Source organism: Ornithodoros turicata, chromosome 1 (genome assembly GCF_037126465.1).
Source record: "Ornithodoros turicata isolate Travis chromosome 1, ASM3712646v1, whole genome shotgun sequence".
In the NCBI taxonomy this organism is placed as follows: Eukaryota; Metazoa; Arthropoda; class Arachnida; order Ixodida; family Argasidae; genus Ornithodoros; species Ornithodoros turicata.
The window spans coordinates 94,441,849-94,460,841 of NC_088201.1; the positions used below are offsets into that span (position 1 = coordinate 94,441,849).

General features: G+C 46.5%; 1 protein-coding gene across 2 annotated transcripts in view; it reads left to right on the forward strand.

The window, feature by feature from the left end:
* The window catches only part of LOC135366605 (N-acetylated-alpha-linked acidic dipeptidase 2-like), a 144,790-nt gene that overhangs the window by 63,544 nt on the left and 62,253 nt on the right, over positions 1 to 18,993 (forward strand). For both annotated transcript variants that reach the window (XM_064599389.1, XM_064599397.1), the window contains 3 exons: positions 354 to 453; positions 14,453 to 14,536; positions 17,547 to 17,629. In XM_064599389.1, the coding sequence (XP_064455459.1) occupies positions 354 to 453; positions 14,453 to 14,536; positions 17,547 to 17,629 (267 nt within the window). The remainder of the gene's footprint in view (positions 1 to 353; positions 454 to 14,452; positions 14,537 to 17,546; positions 17,630 to 18,993) is intronic.

Here is an 18,993-nt window from a genome sequence, read left to right on the forward strand (position 1 = left end):
CACTTCTCATTGAGAATGTACTAGAAAACGAGATAATTGCTGGAATAGAATTTTCAACCCGCGATTCTTAACAGCGTGAAAGCTTTTTGGGGGGTTTCCCGACGCCTGATGTAGAGCGCGTCTCTCGTTAGCACTTGCAGACGCCACGACGTCCTTCTGTGTCTGATGGTGATATCACATGACCAGTAACCAAGACACTGGCCATGGTACTGACCATACTCTGCTAATGACATTATTCTATCCCGTTTGTATGTTCCTTCACTGTTTTGCATGTATCAACCTGTGAGTAATGTAAAAAAAAAAAAAAACATGCCCGTGTTGACAGTTTCATTAAGAAATTTCTTCCTTTACAGAAAGGTACACGAGCCTTCCGAGACCCCCGGTAAGCGACATGAACCTGCCGGTTGCTTTATCACAGCCCATCAGTTCAGCAGCTGCGGCTAAACTTATGGGGTAATGTCACACGTTCAACACGTTTCGTCAGTTGTGTGGAACAGAGGCGCTGCTATGGTTGCATATGCAATCAATGATGCAGTGTGATAACGTTATAGTCATTCAGTTATATGGAGCGACGCACTAAAGATGCATTTGCCAAAATTATAGGCGAAAACTGCATTTCTGAACAGGTATCAGTGCGGTGGAAAGCCTCCTACGAGATATGGACTGATATGTGAGAGATTTAGGACGTCATATGAGGAAAACCTTGCTTGATAATTGACGACGCTTCTGGCTCAGGAGCATTCCTGTTTCTAGGACGGGATATTATTATGCAAAAAGCCACCTGTGACGTCCATGCCATTAGAACTTTTCTTAATTAACAAAATTCAGAATGCGCATGCCTGCTATGATCGGTGACGGCCTGCACCGTAGACGGCGCCATAAGCTCATATAAGTCACTTTGTGAGCATTGTGACCGGAAGTCTGAAATGCCACCGTACTTGACTGCTACAAAATTGCATGATGCTTCTTACTCACCTCATATAGGAATATTTGGTAGGATTTACAGTACGGATTTTCGGATGGATAATAGCATGAAAAGATGACTTATAGTGAGCATGCCATATGGAGTTGCAAAGGCTACTGTGGTGGGTTGCACATGCTATAGCAAATTAAGCCGACAAAATAGACTAACACTATGCAGATACTCAATTCCTTTCATGCGCGACAAACTGAAATAAGGTGAAAAGTAACTGTTCTAGGGTTGGAACTAATAGAGACGAACTCAAATTAAGTACCCTTGTGTCGAATAACATGAACAATTGAAATATAGAAGTCATCGAAAAACCCAGACAGCGACAGGTGGTGTCAGAAATCATGTAGTCTATATAAACGATGTTGCTAAGCACGGTGAAAGAAGAGAGAGGTGTGTACGAATGACGCCTCTAAGCCGGTCGAATTAATGCTGGAGCTTTTCTATTGTGCCGATAGATGTCACTGAGCGGAACGGGGCCGTTGTGCGTCTTCTCCTTCGAAATGGAATTTAATTACTCTGGGACAGGCGCTGCGGAATTCTAGTGCTTCAAATACATCAGTATGCGTTGCAACCGCTTTTGTTATTCGCTTTGTGCATGAATGTCGATTACATAACTGTTCAGTGCACTCTAAACCCAGTGACGGATAGGTGCCGTCTGATCAACTGGCACATTTTTTACAAAAATGTGCCACATGACTTCAAGGGGCACGCGGTGCCTGCGAAAGCTGCAGGTGCCATGTGCCCCCTGAAACAACTGGTACGACATCCCTGCTGACGCCAGGAGCACAGTGTACCGGACGTATCGACGAGTTACTTGTACTCACTAATACGCGAACACATTGCGCCTCTCGAGTTCCCTAACAGAAAAATTACCTCCACGCTTCGCAAAAAAAAGAAAAAGCAAGGAAGAAAATGCTCCAAGCACATCGAACATGAAATACCAAATTTTATTGTCTTGCACATACCTTTAAATTGCATCCAGTACATCATCGTTTGCCAAATGGAAAGCATACACGGTTCACTAATCCCAACGCACACATATAGAGCACACGTTGCACGGACACACAACCCATCCAATGATCCGATGCACCAGGCAGTCCTCCAAACGCCGAACACACGATCCTCGAAACTTCGAAGAGGCTGGCACTGAAAGCTCAATGAAGACCCTTAGCGACGAACACGAGGGTTCCTCAAACGAAATGGCCGAGGAACAATTGTCCAACAAGTGGCAACAGACACAAATTCCATGTGAGAAGCAGTTGCAATCTTTCACGCGTATGTGTGACCGTTGAGACAGGAAACAACCTGTAAAGGAACCGAAGTGAATATCACGCTGGTATTGTTCCAACGTTAATGCTGGAATAGTACTCAATTTTGTAACTCACCTCCTCGCAATCGATATAGTCCCACGGTCACCTATAACGAAAGAATACAATTAACCTCGCTTGTAATGTACATCATCGCTTCGCCGATGCAGCCGATCCTCTCCTGCCGCCATTTGCAATGCGTCCACCGTCTGCAACAGTGTAACGCTCACCGGATGAATTTATTGACGTCCGGGATACATTATTATATGATACACGCCTGTAAACTGTTTAAACACAGAAAAAGCCTCGAACACCGTCACACACGCGTTACACGTCATGCCGCCATCTTACATTCTCTCCCTCTTCCTCCAGTCTCTTCCTCATGTCTTTCTCTCCGCCGCCTCGCTGGCGCCCCATCGTTCTGTGCAGGCAAAGCGCCCGTACAGGCGCCCACCCCTAAGCGGTGACTGCTCGGATAAACTGCTACTTTCGCTACATTCGCCCACCCCAAAGCGGGACACGGTTCCGAAAGCGTTCCGTGGTCCGCCAAATAAACACAAACACTCAAAAGTTGCTCAGCAATCACACCTGGGCACACTTGTCAGCGCGACATGAAGAACTACAAGGAATGTCCAACTTCCTCTTCAACCTCTGCTGTTCGCAGCGTTGCGCGTTTCAGGCGGCTGATATGTTGAACTGACTGCTTGCCGTCACGCTCAGCCACTTCATAGAGGTTGTGTCCACGTTGTTCAATGACCTGGGCAGGTCCTCTCCACCTTGGTGCAAACTTTCCAACAATGCCCTCTCTAGCATCTGACAGAGTCATCGTCTGTATCCAGACTAATTCCCCAGGTTCGTATGTTACCTCCTGTCGTGACTTGTTATAGTTCTTCTTTTGGCGAGTACTTGCTTGGTTCTGATTTTCACTCGCCCTTTTCCAACGGAGTCGGAAGTGCTGAAGTTGTTCCTCAACAGCTGGCACCTCTGAAGTATCTTCACTTTGTAACCGTGAGGCCAAGGGCGTTCTGACGCGCCGTCCGTACTGAAGTTCCATGGCTGTATACCCAACTGACTCGTTCAGCGAAGTGTTGATAGCGTAACAGAGTGCCGGCAACTTCGTGTCCCAGTCTTTGTGCTTTTCTTCTAGGTACGCCATCAAATATGACTTCACGTTGCGGTTTGCTCGCTCCACGGGATTGCAGTGTGGGCTGTATGCAGGGGAATGCTGAAGCTCTATTCCCCATAGCTCTAGGAGCTCTCCAAATTTCTTTGCCCGAAACTGTGGGCCGTTGTCTGTGATAATGATCCTTGGAGCCCCTATCTCGTAGAAAAGATAACTTAGTCGCTCTACAAACTTTTCCACGGTAGCTTCCGACAATGCGGTAGCCCACAAAAACTTCGTGAAAGTGTCCTGAATCGTGAGAATCCATCTTTTTCTTCCCGCTGTCAACGGGTATGGTCCCATGAGGTCCACACTTAGTCGATAGTTCGGCCCATGAGGTTCTCGGATAGCCATTACGCCAGCAGGCTTGGTGTTTGTTGCTTTTGTTGTTTGGCATATTACACAGGATGCCACATAATCTCTCACCATGCCCCGCAATCCAGGCCAGGTGAACTCTTCGTATACCCGGTGGTACGTGCGTTTGACACCGCCGTGTCCCGCGGTTTCAGCATCACGGCATTCGCGTAGGACTTCGCGTATTCGTACTTCTGGGACCATCAGGCGCATATGGCTACCACCATCGTTTTCTATCGACTGATACCAGAGGGTCCCGAGCCTCTGACATTGTTCAGAATGTTGCTGGCGGTATTCCGCGATCCAAGGGCTATTTTCCTGATCCAAAGCCCATTCGGCACTGACATCAAGGGAGCTCACTCTGAGGATGGCTTCGTTGGAGCTTTCCATTTCCGAGTCCCACTCGCTGCGGTTCTCTTCACCGTTGTCAACCAAAGGTGAGACTAGGTCACCTGTAGGGTGGCGCGACAAAGCGTCCGCACAGCAGTTGTCACTTCCCCTGATCTTCTCCATAGTGTAGTCGTACTCCTGTAAGGTGAGTGCCCACCGGGCCAGGCGTGCCGATTTGCATTTGTTGTCCTGTAGCCAAACTAATGCACTACAGTCCGTACGGACGGTAAACTGCCGTCCAAGCAGATATTGCCGGAACTTGTCCACGGCACTCACAACCGCAAGGCACTCTCTTTCCATGACTGTATACCTCTGCTGTGCCTCCGTCAGAGTGGCGCTCATAAACTCCAGTGGGTGTTCGAACCCAGTGTCATCGGTCTGCAACAAAACAGCCCCAACTTCACGCAAGAAAAAATGGGAATGGAGTGAAGAAATGGAGGACGCATTCACTAAGCTGAAAGAGGAGATGGCTCGTGCTCCTGCACTAAGGTTGCCTGATTTCAGCAAACCATTCATTTTGGCTACTGACGCAAGCGCTGTAGGAGTTGCAACTGTAACGCTCACCGGATGAATTTATTGACGTCCGGGATACATTATTACATGATACACGCCTGTAAACTGTTTAAACACAGAAAAAGCCTCGAACACCGTCACACACGCGTTACACGTCATGCTGCCATCTTACATTCTCTCCCTCTTCCTCCAGTCTCTTCCTCATGTCTTTCTCTCCGCCGCCTCGCTGGCGCCCCATCGTTCTGTGCAGGCAAAGCGCCCGTACAGGCGCCCACCCCTAAGCGGTGACTGCTCGGATAAACTGCTACTTTCGCACTGTAACGCTCACCGGATGAATTTATTGACGTCCGGGATACATTATTATATGATACACGCCTGTAAACTGTTTAAACACAGAAAAAGCCTCGAACACCGTCACACACGCGTTACACGTCATGCCGCCATCTTACATTCTCTCCCTCTTCCTCCAGTCTCTTCCTCATGTCTTTCTCTCCTCTGCCTCGCTGGCGCCCCATCGTTCTGTGCAGGCAAAGCGCCCGTACAGGCGCCCACCCCTAAGCGGTGACTGCAACAGAATGTACTTCGATTGTAAACACGAGTAAAACGCAGGCGTCTTACGATGCATCACAGCTAGGTTGGCTTACCTTAAGCAAACATGAGACCTGTACTTAAAAAGCAAGGTGTCATCCTTCTCAAAGGCGAGGTTGCAACGCAGACAGCGTCAAGAAAGCGGGAAGCGGGAAGGAACGTACTGCGGGAGAATACGTTGTGCCGTGTCACTCCCCACCGGCGGAGCGCGGAACAACGTAGTACGCTCCAACGAAGGCACGCATATTCAGCCGGCACACGCATTATTCAACAGGCACACGAGTACAAGGTTCAGGACATAGGTGGGGAAGTTACTTTTATTTTGTAGTGCACTACCGTTACTCACTACTTTTTCGAAAAGTAACGCGTTACGTTATTCGTTACTGTTGCGGTAGTAGGTAACGCGTTACTAACGCCGTTACTTCTGATAAGTAATGCCGTTACTTTTGCATTACTTCACTAGTTGTCCTTATAATATGTACCATTTTTGGTTGAGTCACATAAGTGCATTCCGCAAATCAATACAAGCAATGTTGGGCACAAACAAGGGTCACGCGTGAACACAACTTACATGTACGATTTATTGCAACGCAGAACTAGTTGATGTTCAAAATTTTCATCGGTGAGCTTCGCCCGTTGGGCTGAGAGGACGCCTAATGACCACTGAGTGGTCCTTGTCAAGGTTGATAGAGACGGTGACCTTTTATCTCATACAGTACAAATCCAAACAGCCAATTCCTTGGTACTTTGTTACTTGTTCAGAGGGTAGAGGCTATTTTTCTGCCGCTTTTGCACCATTCGTCCGAAGAATACCAGAGGGAGTGAAAAACAGAGGTGGTAAACAAAGGTGACACCTCAACCAGGGTAGGTCAACAACCCTTCTTTTGCGTTCTTCGTGGGTGTCGATGTGACCTTCTTGTCATTGTTGAAGATTAATAGAAAAAATCGGGGATTTTCCCGGATTCTGCAGGCACGGTCCTCGCTCAAGCTTCCAAGTTCCCGAAGACGCAGTAACGCATAACGCCGTTACGCGTTAGTTGTTAAAAATGTAATGACGTTACGTTACTCATTACTTTTCTCCCAAATGTAATGCGTTACCATATTTCACTACTCGAATGTAACGCGTTACCGGTAACGCACTACTTTGTAACGCGTTACTCCCCACCTATGGTTCAGGAGGCACACATATTATTCAGCGGGCACAAAGCCGTTTCATACCAACGTGACGGCTTTGTACCTGCTGAAATTTAGCGGTGAGGATCGCTGTGCTTGCTATTTGATAACTGTTACGGCTGCTTCCAGACGGTTACGGCTGTGTACCGGCTGCACTTTCCGAGGGAACTTTTTTAACTGGCACATGTCCGTCACAGGATTCAGAGTGTGGCAGCGAATTAAAAGTATCGCCTATCTCGTGGTTGATGTGCGCCCACGATGTCGCAGTTTTCAGGTCTTACGTTGCTGTGCTCACATAGGTCCGTCCATATAGGGTGAAACGAGAAACGTAAGTTGGCACAATGCTTAGTACATGCGAGACGCTGTTGGTGCTGTGGAGGTAAATTGAGTGGCTCCAAACAGGAAGAAACAAGTGATGATTAACAAGACAAGATGGCAAGCAAGCAGGCGAGCTGGCGGTGACGGACATCCATGACCAATACCCTGATACTGACAAACGTACAAACGACAAGGCAGAATTTCAGACACTTTCGTTTCTCCTTCTCCAGTGCCCGGAGCACATATTGTTGTGTCTTCGTTCAGCTGTGTTTGGAACTGGTGTTGTGTAGTTTGTGGTGGGTCCCTCAGCCTGAGGGGTTCGATTGCGGTTGAACATATGAGGAGCATGAGCGTGAGGATGATGATCGTCGCTCTCGGTTCAGATAGGGATACGGCGCGGCGCACTGATGTCTGACTGAAGGTTCACTCAGCCCGAATGAGTGTTACTGTTGTCTTACGCAATACTCCTTTTGAACTACCCACACATTGAGCGCTACATACAGTGCATTCCTTCTCAAAGGCAAGCATCCACAAGTAACGACTCACCTTCGAAAAGTAAAGAGGTTTACTACACATATGGTGTAGAGAGTACATGATCCTTTTGTTTCCGCATTTCGCGGCATGCCATGGCGACACCATTGTAACCGGCGACCACAATGTCAATTAATCGAATTTGTTCGTCCGCACCGGTTTCTTTTTTTTATGGTAAATCGTCTCCACTTGGCAAGCACACCATTATGAAGGAAAACTGATGGACCGAAATTGGGCAGGAATTGGGAGTAACAGGTAAGCCTGCATTTCATCACTGTTTGCGCTACATAATCGTAGTTAAGATCTATATGTTCACTGACTACTGCATTTGACACAATCATTCCCGATGCCTCAACTCAAGTCAAACATTCCTCGTGCCCTTCTAGGACTATTGTTGCCCGAAAATTCACAACGGTGAAAGCGAAATACTGCAAAAATATTTATCGTACCAAGAGAAGTGGAGCCCTGCCGGCTGATGTCAAGCACCCCAAAAGGGCTTTTAATCCAAAAGTCGATAGCATTCTAACGTGGCGAGCTGGTGGTCGATAGGTACTAATACACAACATTTCCTCACAGGGTTTGCGACACACAAAGACTGGAGCCCATCTTGTGTTGAACGCTCGATGTTAGTATGCGCTGTATGCAATGGCTTATGAACTACCAGTTGTGGGGTTCCTTACATACCGTTTATTCCCAAACCTCGCAAAGAGCCTGTAACATGTGGCGCTGGGATCACACCAATCTTTTTTACACAGACAAATAATGGTGCATCCTTCATTCCAATCTGAGGAAGGAGGCGACGCGTCCACAAGGTACTTGTAAACTGTAACTGAGACTCCATCATGCTTAGGCCCTGCCACTTGTTATGCAGAACCTCTGAATTTTGCGTGCAGCTCTTGCTATTTTTCAGTCATTGCCCACTTACTGTGTTCACGGAGGAGTCATCAACTTCCCCGGTTTAGCCATTCATTCATAACAAGACAAGCAACATTTCGTAAATGGTGACGGACACAGATTTGACTGTTGGTTGCTGGCTGTCGAAGGACTGTATCCATATATGAGAGGTAAACATTACTTATAGCTTACAGAATTCGTAGGAAAGCAAACTGTCCAAGACATGGGAGTTTTTGTAATCAGAGGTGTAGGGAATCACCACCTCCGCTACACTTCACTGTAGAAACATTTCATTTTTACTTCATGAAGAACATGAATAAAATCTTTCTGTGCCTAGAATTTTGAATATTGTCTTACTCTGAACCTGATAACATCTTTCTGTGCCAAGCATTTTGAAAGTTGTCTTACTGTGTACTTTATATCTTATTACATTGTACTGGAGGCGCCGTCACCACGTACGCAGGGCAGACCAGTATGACGACATTACGATTCACACACCACAATGCAGTGCACACCTGTCTGCGTGCGTGTCAGGTTTGCAATCAGCTCTTCTCGCGTCGGAACGTCGCGCGTTTTTTTACCCTTAAAACGGGCCCAGCTCCAAAAACTGTTGGCAACGCTTGCTCCGCCGCTTCCGTTGGCTACGAATTTTGTCACTTTCCGCTCCTACCCAGGCTCGTAGCCAAGGCTGGTCGGCAGCCAGCGGCGGTGGCAGTGTGGGGTGGTGTACATGGACGCTTTGTGTGTGTACCTTTTACGTGTTTCAACTTTGAGTCAAGCCTTGTTTTCTAATTAGTTTGCTATATACATACGTTATGCTATCCGCTAAGCTTAGCGGCGAAGCAGAGCGCTGCTGAGGGGAAGCTGGCTGATTCAATGTGTCGCTCCCCTCGCAGTACGTCCCTGTTTCGGAGGTTTCCTTCCAGCGTACTGCCTAAGATTTCTATGGTGAGTACACAAAAAATAATGCTATTGTACGTTACACCCTATATTTTGAATCATATATTTAGAAGAAAGCTAGCGTTATTTCCGCGGCAGTTCTGGTAATCATAATTTGTCTTCTGGACCAACTACATACTCAGCGCTGACACTCAAACTGCTGGTCGCCCTGTCTATTCCTAGGAGGAAGCGCAATTGGGATGGCATAGTAGATTGCATCCGGAAGAACAGGTATTCTCTGAACGAATGGAAATCTGCACAGGAGAACAATTGCCGCTTTGATGTGATGGTTGCAGAGCGTGTACGACGATTATCGCCAATGAGGGAGCTGTGACTTATGAGTACGCTCCAAAATGACCGTCTTGAAGCAGAGATTGATGACTGCGAATGAAACCAAAGCATGCCCATGTCTTCATCCACTAACACTCCCTAATATTTCGATCTCCTCTAATAATCTTCAGCTTGTCGATATCCCGTAACGCGTGTTAGATGTGTTGTCTGGGTTACCCTATACTGCCAATGCGAGGCGCGTTTCAAGCGGTATCGCTTTCTTCCATCTCGTGTGTCTCGGCGATGTTTCAGGCCGCAAAAGTTCCAAGAAACCTTCGAACAATAACGGGCTGATGCGAAGGAGCCTGCAACCAGCAACCAATTTCCTTTTTATTGAGGCTTTCAAACTACAAGAGCCGACATGATGCCCACTGCATGAAGTCCTGCGTATCCCTGTTCCTAGTCTTGGAACCAGGTTAGACCCGTTGCCTTCTTGATCACGAAACCTGAGGACTTCGCGGATCCAAAAATGTGGATGTCGGGTTCGCCTTTGCCGCATGACCGGCAACAACAGAATATTTATTTGAACGTATGCTTCCGGCATCTCGGATAGTGCAGAAACTCTCTGCGCATATCACTCTACGTAATGAAGCACGCGTGTGCAGTCGCCGCTTTTCTTGGTTTAGGCACATCCACTAAGTTTCGGTACACAGGTCGTTCCTTTTTTTCTTTCTTTCTTGTATTTGAAAGGTGTACGGAGCAGTTTGAAAAGATGATAGGCGCTCCGTCGATTGACGGCACAGCTCGTGGCTGAGCACAGGCTGCCGTTGTGGACCGCTGTGCACGGTTTTGAATCGTCCCGCTTCTCGAAATGCAGTCATCTGACTTCGTGCTTTAATTTCACGCAAAACGCGGTCCTTCGGATAGACTGATCGCCCCCGCGCGCCATCAACTGCTCAGGGTCTTAATATCACTTAAAGGAGCATGGAAGTGACCCCAAAAATATTTTTAGTTTTTTGGTGCAACGTCTTCTACAACAAGTAAAATGAGCTCCTGCGAAAGAACGATGAGCGCAAGTAACCCAGAGAGCACGCGCAAGGCTCCGTTCCACACAGCTTTAAAGAACGCTCTCCACATCCGAAGAGCGCCGAAGCGAAGCCGAAGACGGCGTGACGTATCACGGGCTACGGCACGTGACCAGTGACGTCCAACGGCACGGCTGAAACATGTATAAGCGGCGCGCGAGCCGAGATGAAAAAACAAAGAAAAAAGGCGCCGAGCAGCTTCTACGTCACGTGGGGCTCGTGTCTCTCTCCCGCGGCTGCCGTTCTCCGACTGTCTTTTGTAAAGTGTATTGCGCAGTGATATTACGACGCAGATCGGAAATATTTTGCATGGTGACTCCTTGTGGGCAGCTTCACAAATGAAGCAGGATTTCGAGTCATGTTAAGGGTCACTTCCATGCTCCTTTAAAATAACATGTTGCCCTTGCACGACTTTTCGGAATCTCCGAATCTATACCTAAAGTGATCAAAATATGAAGTCCAGCGAATTCGAGTACTAGGGACATCTCCCAAACTACCCGATCGTTCAACCTGCTTTTCAGAACTCTGTCTAGTTTCTCGCTTGTGGTGCTCTATACTGAGGACACATGCCTGTTTCAAAAGGAATCAATGGAACCTGAACCTGAACCACGAGGGAAGCTTCGACGGCGTGCTGCGTATACCGCACGTTTGGACGCCTCTCTCTTCTTGTATCGTGCTGCTACGCGGGTGGGTGACAGCTTCGAGGAGAAACACATCATACTAGATAAAAGTCGATGGTCAAGAGCACAGCCGTAGTACCCAGAAGAGTTTTGTGTCTAGTGAACTTGTAGCCCACATTAGGGAATGCAATGGCTGTCAACCCGTATCCAGTGACACTTCAGGGGTCGGATTCACAAAGAGCTCGTGCGACGGAATCTGTCGTATCTCCGTCGTACCGGAAAGTTACGACGAAGTGTAGATTCACGAAGGGCGCGCATCGCAAAATCTTCGTAGCTTACGGCGGAATCCTGCGATAGCTCCCGAGCAGTCTTACGAAGGCAGATGGCGGCGTTATTTGGCAGCGGTGGATTTGGAGACGGCAAACAGACTCCGTAATCGCGCCAACACATTGCACTTTGCTACAGAACCTTCGAGACCATCCCCGAAGTGACATTGAGGCACTTTTTTGCTTGGTAATCTTCAACAAATGCTTCAACTTTGTGCTCCGTAAAATCGGGTCGCAGGGATTTTTGAAGCATCCCCTACACCCCGCTAAGACACCCCCAACACCCCTCCAAATTGTCTGCAAGAAAGGCAAAAGAAGCCATAAAAGCTTCAAAACTGGGTGCCACACACCGCTTACAAAACACCCTCACCCACCCCCTCCCCGAGACATACTGGGAATATATTTGCTGTGCGATCGAACGCGTTTCGCCTGTGATTGCATGGCGTCCATTATGGCTACCGAAAGACAGAGAGCACGTGCATTAACAAAACATTTGGGGACGAACAACTTCGTCTTCTTCTAACGGGACGACTCGTATTGGTGCGATTACAAATTTTCGTCATCGTTACCATAGCGAAAACATAGTCTCGCACCCTTTGGCTGGTTCTTCTCGTGCGCGTCGCAGGCTACGACGTCTTAACGCATCTTAGCGTAATTTACGATGGCGTTTGTGAATCCGACCCCAGTTTTACGTACGGAAAGCAACAAATGGAAGCGTTTGTTGTTGGAGCCGGTGGAGATAGCCACGAGTGGAAATTGTGTTAGTAACCCCTCGCTCGTTCCCCATGCCCCCCTTCGGAGGTTCTTGGGGATATAAGCGGTTGGTTGTTATTAAACCGTTGCTGTGTAAGAGAAATTTTGTCGTCCCCGTGTCTCTGGTCCTAGCCTTCAGTATGCACCAGCTTGTCCGCGCCCCCTGTCTTTTTTGTCGATGAAAGCCTGGGTTCACAAAGCAGTAAAGACAGGAACAATTAGAACATGTGCCGATAATTATTAGTGTTTGCCGATCGATTGAAACTAACGTAGCTTCTCAGAAAACCAAAAGTGCCGCTGTGGCATGCTGCGACTCCAATTCAATTGAGCGTGTATTACTGTATGCACTGAGTCGCTCATTGTTTCGTGCCCTATTCCAGAGCCGAGCATTAAAAGGGGCCTGGCCGTTAACGGGACTTGCCTATATCTGAAGATCCACACAGTTTTTGAGGTGTCTGGCCAATCACCGGTCGAAATACCGTTCGGTATTACAGGTTCCCAGGATTTTTTCCACGCGGTGGGGGTGGGGTGGGGGTGGGGGGGCAAAGCGTGCAACCCCTCCACCTCTTTTGCTTAAGTCGGACGCTGCGGGCGTTAAGATGGTGATATTATCATGATACATCTCAGAACAAGTCTGACGACGGACGAATAAAGAGCGCGCAATTTTCACAAGTGGCATTGAAGCTCCAGGAGGGGGCATGGCTCACACTTGCCACCTCCCCTTCTCGGTACGCCCAAGTCATATTTCGAAGAAATTGGCAAGATGCCCTTGAGTTTCACGACTTCACACAACTGTGTCCCGTCTGTAAATTTTAACACGTGTGATACTATGTGAACTGAAAGTACCAAAGTACAAAGTTGTGTATACTGCGTTACAAGCGATTGCAGTGAGATTTGTGTTGGAAGCATTTGTTCTTCACTGTATTAAAAGAATTGTGACTAAAAATGTGCTGTGTTGAATTACTATTACCTCGCTTCGACCAGGAGATTGAAACATTGTGAAAGTTGTGCTGCTGCTCAGGTGAAATGAAAAACATTTCCTCTATCATAATGCATGGCATGTACAGTATACAGCTGTGGTCATATATAACGTCCGATGGATATCCATATATAGAAACATCCAGCTGGGATATCACTGCAACGTACCAGCAACGTGATCTGGACCAGCATTCGATCGTCTATAGTACGTCTTTTCAACGGGATCTGGATATATCTGGATATCCACTGGACATACTAAACGTCCCAGCTGAACCATCCTCTGGATGTCTTTACTGTTGTGGTTTACTGGGATGTCTTGTCAGCGATTTTCAACTGATTGGTAAAGATTCACACTTACACAAAACATCTGAAATAACTTTCACCTTTGTATCTGCCACTTGCAATATGTATTCTCATATTTACTGTATTGTTATGTGTGTAAGAATAAATGTTCACGCAGAAGTAGCATGTGTTACCTCTTTTTACAGCACAAACATGCTTTCTGCTCATTTGATGCAGCTGGATCGAATGTTACTGCACATTTCAAAGGTGTATCGACAATGAGTATTTGGCTGACTGGTGACTTTAATCGGAAAATCTTTGCCGCGGCACATTGGGTCATTGGGAACTATATTGGCTTCCAATGGGTGTGATGGTTCCACTTCATCCCCATTGATATTTACAGTGATTTCTTATTCGAACCCACTAAATTCCCGTTGTTTTCAATATGGTATTTATCCAAAATTGTCCATTCGGAATGGAAAATTTTGGTCACTTTAAATGAGAATTTTGTATATCTACTTAAACCGAATGAGATTTCTGGGCCATTTTGAAATTGACTATTTCCAGCAGGGTTCCGGAACCTCTAAGCTTTCAGCGATCCTGAATCTCGTAGTTCAATCAATTCCTTTGTTTGGTGTAGCGGTTTCCTTGGTTGTATCATCATCTCTTTGTGGTCAACTGTACCTGCGTTGGTGTGCTTTTCGCCGACATGCAGAGACGATGTTGGATGGCTGAATGCCCCAATCCACATCAGTGTTCGTTATTGCGTCCCAGCGACGAGACGGAGAGCAACTGTAAAACGTTATCAGAAATAAATGTGATGTGCAGAATACTGTTTTCAGCACTTAACGGAGCACAACATACAGCACTACATACAAATCATGCAAGTAAAGCTTCATGCCGTCCTCTGGCTAGTGTGCACGAACTCATATTCATGTATACCATGTTTCGAGACATGTGATGGATAGAACTCATTGCAGTCATGTCACTGTGTAGGATGATGCAAGGTCAACCTTGTCCCCAGGGATGGACTGCTAAACTCGACGTAACGTGCAACTTGGGAGACTCTACAGACACTATGTAAGTGGCTTGGAGGTAATTTCTCCTCTCTTCTAATTTATAACCCTCGTAGGCCGATAAGAACGCCGTAAATTTTAATTTTGCTTGATATGTGCGTTACACGTTGCAGGTGCCTATTTCACACACGATACAAGGGAGATCTCGAAACGTTCTTCAGAATAGCGTACTTTACGCAAAGCACCTCTTCAAGGGGTTGCATTCTGCTTACACTGTTTCAGACGCGCTTCCTGCTAGACCCTCGCCAAACGCTGTTATTACGTCTTTCAGAGCGATAGAATCTCTCACTCAACATAAATTATAGGTGTCTATTTCTGCGAGCCAGTGTACCCCCTCATTTAGCGTGTCCCTGCTTCCCTGCGAGCTTTACAGCTATTATATAATAACCGTGAGGATTGCAACGATAGGCAATGGACATCGTTACAATCCTCACGGTCGCACGTGTTGCTGTTATTACATGTTATTACGTTGTTATTACATCTTTCAGTGCGATAGTTCTCTCACCCAACATAAATTATCGGTGTCTATTTCGCCGGGCCAGTGTACTCCCTCATTTAGCGTATCCCTGCTTCCCTGCGAGCTTTACAGTTATTATAGGCAATTGACATTATTGCAATCTTTACGGTTCTACGTGTCGCTGTTATTACATGTTATTACGTTGTTATTACATCTTTCAGAGCCATAGTTCTCTCACCCAACATAATTTATTATAGGCAAGGGACATCATTGCAATCCTCACGATTTTGAGAGGCGCGCACAAGAAGTATGCCAGTATACACAAGTAAAAACTTTAAAAAATGACGTGCCCGTATCGGTATCCATCCAGATTGCATCATCAGAATGATGTGCTCGCGCCTGCCGTGTCCCTTGCAGTGTCCAGGGGGCGTAGCATTCCGGTAATGGCCCCGGATGTTTGTTGATAGCGCTATCTGTTATATATACAAAGGGAATATAGCCGAAGCTCTGTAGCTGCACGTTGAGCATATGTTTACAGTTTGACCGTGCACTCCCAGCCGAGTACAGCTGTTTCGTCCTACTTGGGACTCGTCGGGCCGGCGTCGGGAAGTGACACGGTCTTGGGTCGGCGCTAACAGTGCGTCTCGGCGAGACGTCAATGTTCCACGGTGACGGCGCCACCCGTGGAGGCCGCAGTGCAAGCTAGCAAGTACATATACAAAGGGAAAAGAGCCGAAGCTCTGTAGCTGCACGTTGAGCACATGTTTACAGTTTGACCGTGCACTCCCAGCCGAGTACAGCTGTTTCGTCCTATTTGGGACTCGTCAGCCCGGCGTAGGGAAGTGACACGGTCTTGGGTCGGCACGAACAGTGCGTCTCGGCGAGACGTCAATGTTCCACGGTGACGGCGTCACCTGTGGAGGCAGCAGTGCAAGCTAGCAAGTACATATGCAAAGGGTAAATAGCCGAAGCTCTGTAGCTGCACGTTGATCACATGTTTACAGTTTGACCGTGCATTCCCAGCCGAGTACAGCTGTTTCGTCCTCCCTTTGTATATATATATAATGAGAGGAAAAAGCCATTAAAGAAACAAGTAAATGACACTAGACGTGTTTGAAATTCAAAATTACATATTAAGATGGCTTCTATGGCTGCACGCAGAGAAGCAGATACTCATGGAACGATGCGACAGCGCCAGAGGACACGTGTTTCGCCGTGTTTGCGCAAACAAAAATGGCCAAGGGGTAGACGTTTCGACAGTGTCGAAACGTCGATCCCCTGGCCATTTTGCTTTTTAACGTCTCCCCATGTAATAAACTGTTTGTAACTTCCCTAAGATCTGTTTCCGCGTCATTTTTCTACTTCTCATTCTCATTCTACTTCGCTTTCTCTCTCTCGTCAACTTCTATATACTTTCGTGGCCGTTTCATAATTTTACCGGCCACACTTTCTGTTTCAGCTCCTTTCCGTCAGATGGCGGAGCGGTCGAGCGCAGTGCTGCAGACGACATCGAACATGTGGAACTGAATGCAGACTAGTTCTCTGCAACGCCGCATTCGACCGTGCCGCTATCTGAGGAAAGTAGCTGGAACACAGGTATATCCCACTAGGCAGCGGCGGTTTTTTAATTTTCACAATTTATCCGCAGAATAACAGACTAGGCGGCATTATGGACATAAAATTTAGGGGCATAATACGTCCTCTAACGTCTCCTTTAGCTTTCCGACACTGCTCTTATTTGTTTTATCTTCGTTCCAAACCCCGAAGTTTATCTTGGCGAACCCTGTATGTTAGCGTGCGTCGTGGTAACCCTTTTAGCTCTAGATGGTGATCACAGAGAGCTTTCTTTCGAAGCTCCAGTACCACATCACGACCTGTTGTTAGTGCATTGCAGACTCCACGCGACAGCACCCCCATTAGAACCATAACTACAAAAATGTGCCTGGTTAAAAAGGAACAGAAAAAGAAACGTATATGATATGGCAAACACGATTTGTTTAGCATCACTCCCTATCTGTAGAATGCATTACGCATTAAGAGCACCATTAAAGAGGGAATTTGGGATAGTTTTGGAAAAAAGAAGTTGCATATCTATGTAGCGAGTCGTATATTGAAGTATCAGTAGCAGAATAACGTAGAACCGGGGGTCCCCAAGAGAGTTCGTGGGGATCCGCGACGATCGAAGACAGCCCGAAGAACGTCTAGGCGAGTGGTGGTGACGTCGTCTCTAAGGGGGACGCGCGAATCTAAGTCGGAACACGAAATGTACTACCGAACCGAAATATACTACCTTCTCGTTTCCTGCATGGTGGGGCCTTGTTTGTGTGTTTGTTTTCCTTTTCTTTCTTCACGTCCCTTATTTATGTCACCATAACTCGTACTTGACGGGGGTCCTCGAATGGATTTTCAGTGTTTTGGGGGTGTCTGACACGAGGAGAAGTTTGGGAAACACAGCCGTAGATAAAGCCTTCCTATAATGAGGACTGTCAATGTTTACGATACTCTCGAATACGCGTTGAATTTTTTAGCTAAAATGAAAATTATCAATTAATTACAGAGTTCGTGTACACATCAACAACAAGCTGCAGCTGATGAACGTCGAAAACGTGTTGGGCTACATCAGGGGAGCTACCGAACCAGGTGATAATCATTCAATTGATATGGGGATAATTACACAAGAGCCAACCCATGCACACGGGGAGAAGAGGTTGCCCTTTTTACGCTTTCCATCCCGATAGGGAATTTTGATGCTTCCACGTCCTGAAGCACCCTTTGGTCCAGACCAGAGAATGCAGTTCTCGTGTAAGCATGGTAAGAGGCTCTCCCAGCGCCTCACACACACAGGACACAATACCTGCAAGCTAAATGATGCAGGTGACTACGAGGTTGAAATAGCAATGTGTAACTAAAAAAGCTAAACAAATACGTTGGGCGTATTTATTGACACATCTTATCGTTCCCTTGAACATAGCTTTGCCTGGTGGAATTCAGTCACCTGGACCGTATCTGTCTGTTCACTTTCATTCTTGCATTTTTGTGTACAGAGTGACTCATTTTTTAGTGATGCAGATATTTTTACCTAAAAATGTATGCGAGTAGCATATACTGGGCGTTTATTTATCCTTTACATGTGTTTTCTAAAAAAAGCTATGACAGCTACATAGATGTGCTTTTTGAGTTATACGGCCAGGCGAACATCCTCTAGAAGAGAGTATGTAACTACCAGATAACTAACCACCTAAAATTCATTAATTAAATATTTAGCTAGGGAATTTCGGGAAAAGCGAGACAGCAGTACGGGTGACAATACCCATTCAAAGGCATTCTATTTTTTAAAAAGAGCGCGTGCCGTGAAATAGTTGAATTTCGGTATGCAAATCAGCCGAAACCAAAAAAAAGCGCAGCCCAGGAGCGCATCACATTCAGCGTAACAACACACGTTTACCTGTTGTGCCTCACAAACTGTACAAAGAAGAAAAATGTAGAAAAATATATATCGTAACAGAGTTTATATTTCTGCAGAACTACGCGAGTCCACTATAAATCGTGGCATAGCATGTCGGATATGAACTGTCGGAAATTTTTCACGACGGATGCAGAAATTAGCGGATCAAGGGGTTATTTTTATAGAAAATTTCTGCGCAAGTTGTGTCATCCACATATAGTTTAGTAATGAACCACTCATTCTATTCATATTATCTCCGTGTTTTCGTGTTACACTTGTTGCTTTTATAATATATTTGTTTTCTGGCACACACCGAAAGACATGGTGAGATACCGTTGTTTCATCAAGGAGGAACATATCAGCCGCACGAATTACGCCTGTAGCTCCGCGTGAGACCCGTCATTAGCATTATTTTACGAAACACCATATTCAATAATCGAGGTTGCCTTTTTAACTCCTTTTAAAAGATAATTTTGCTACACAATACTGCCCTGAGCCAGCCATCATCTAGAATAGTGCTTCTCAACTTATGTTATTCGAGGGATCCCATGACCGTCGC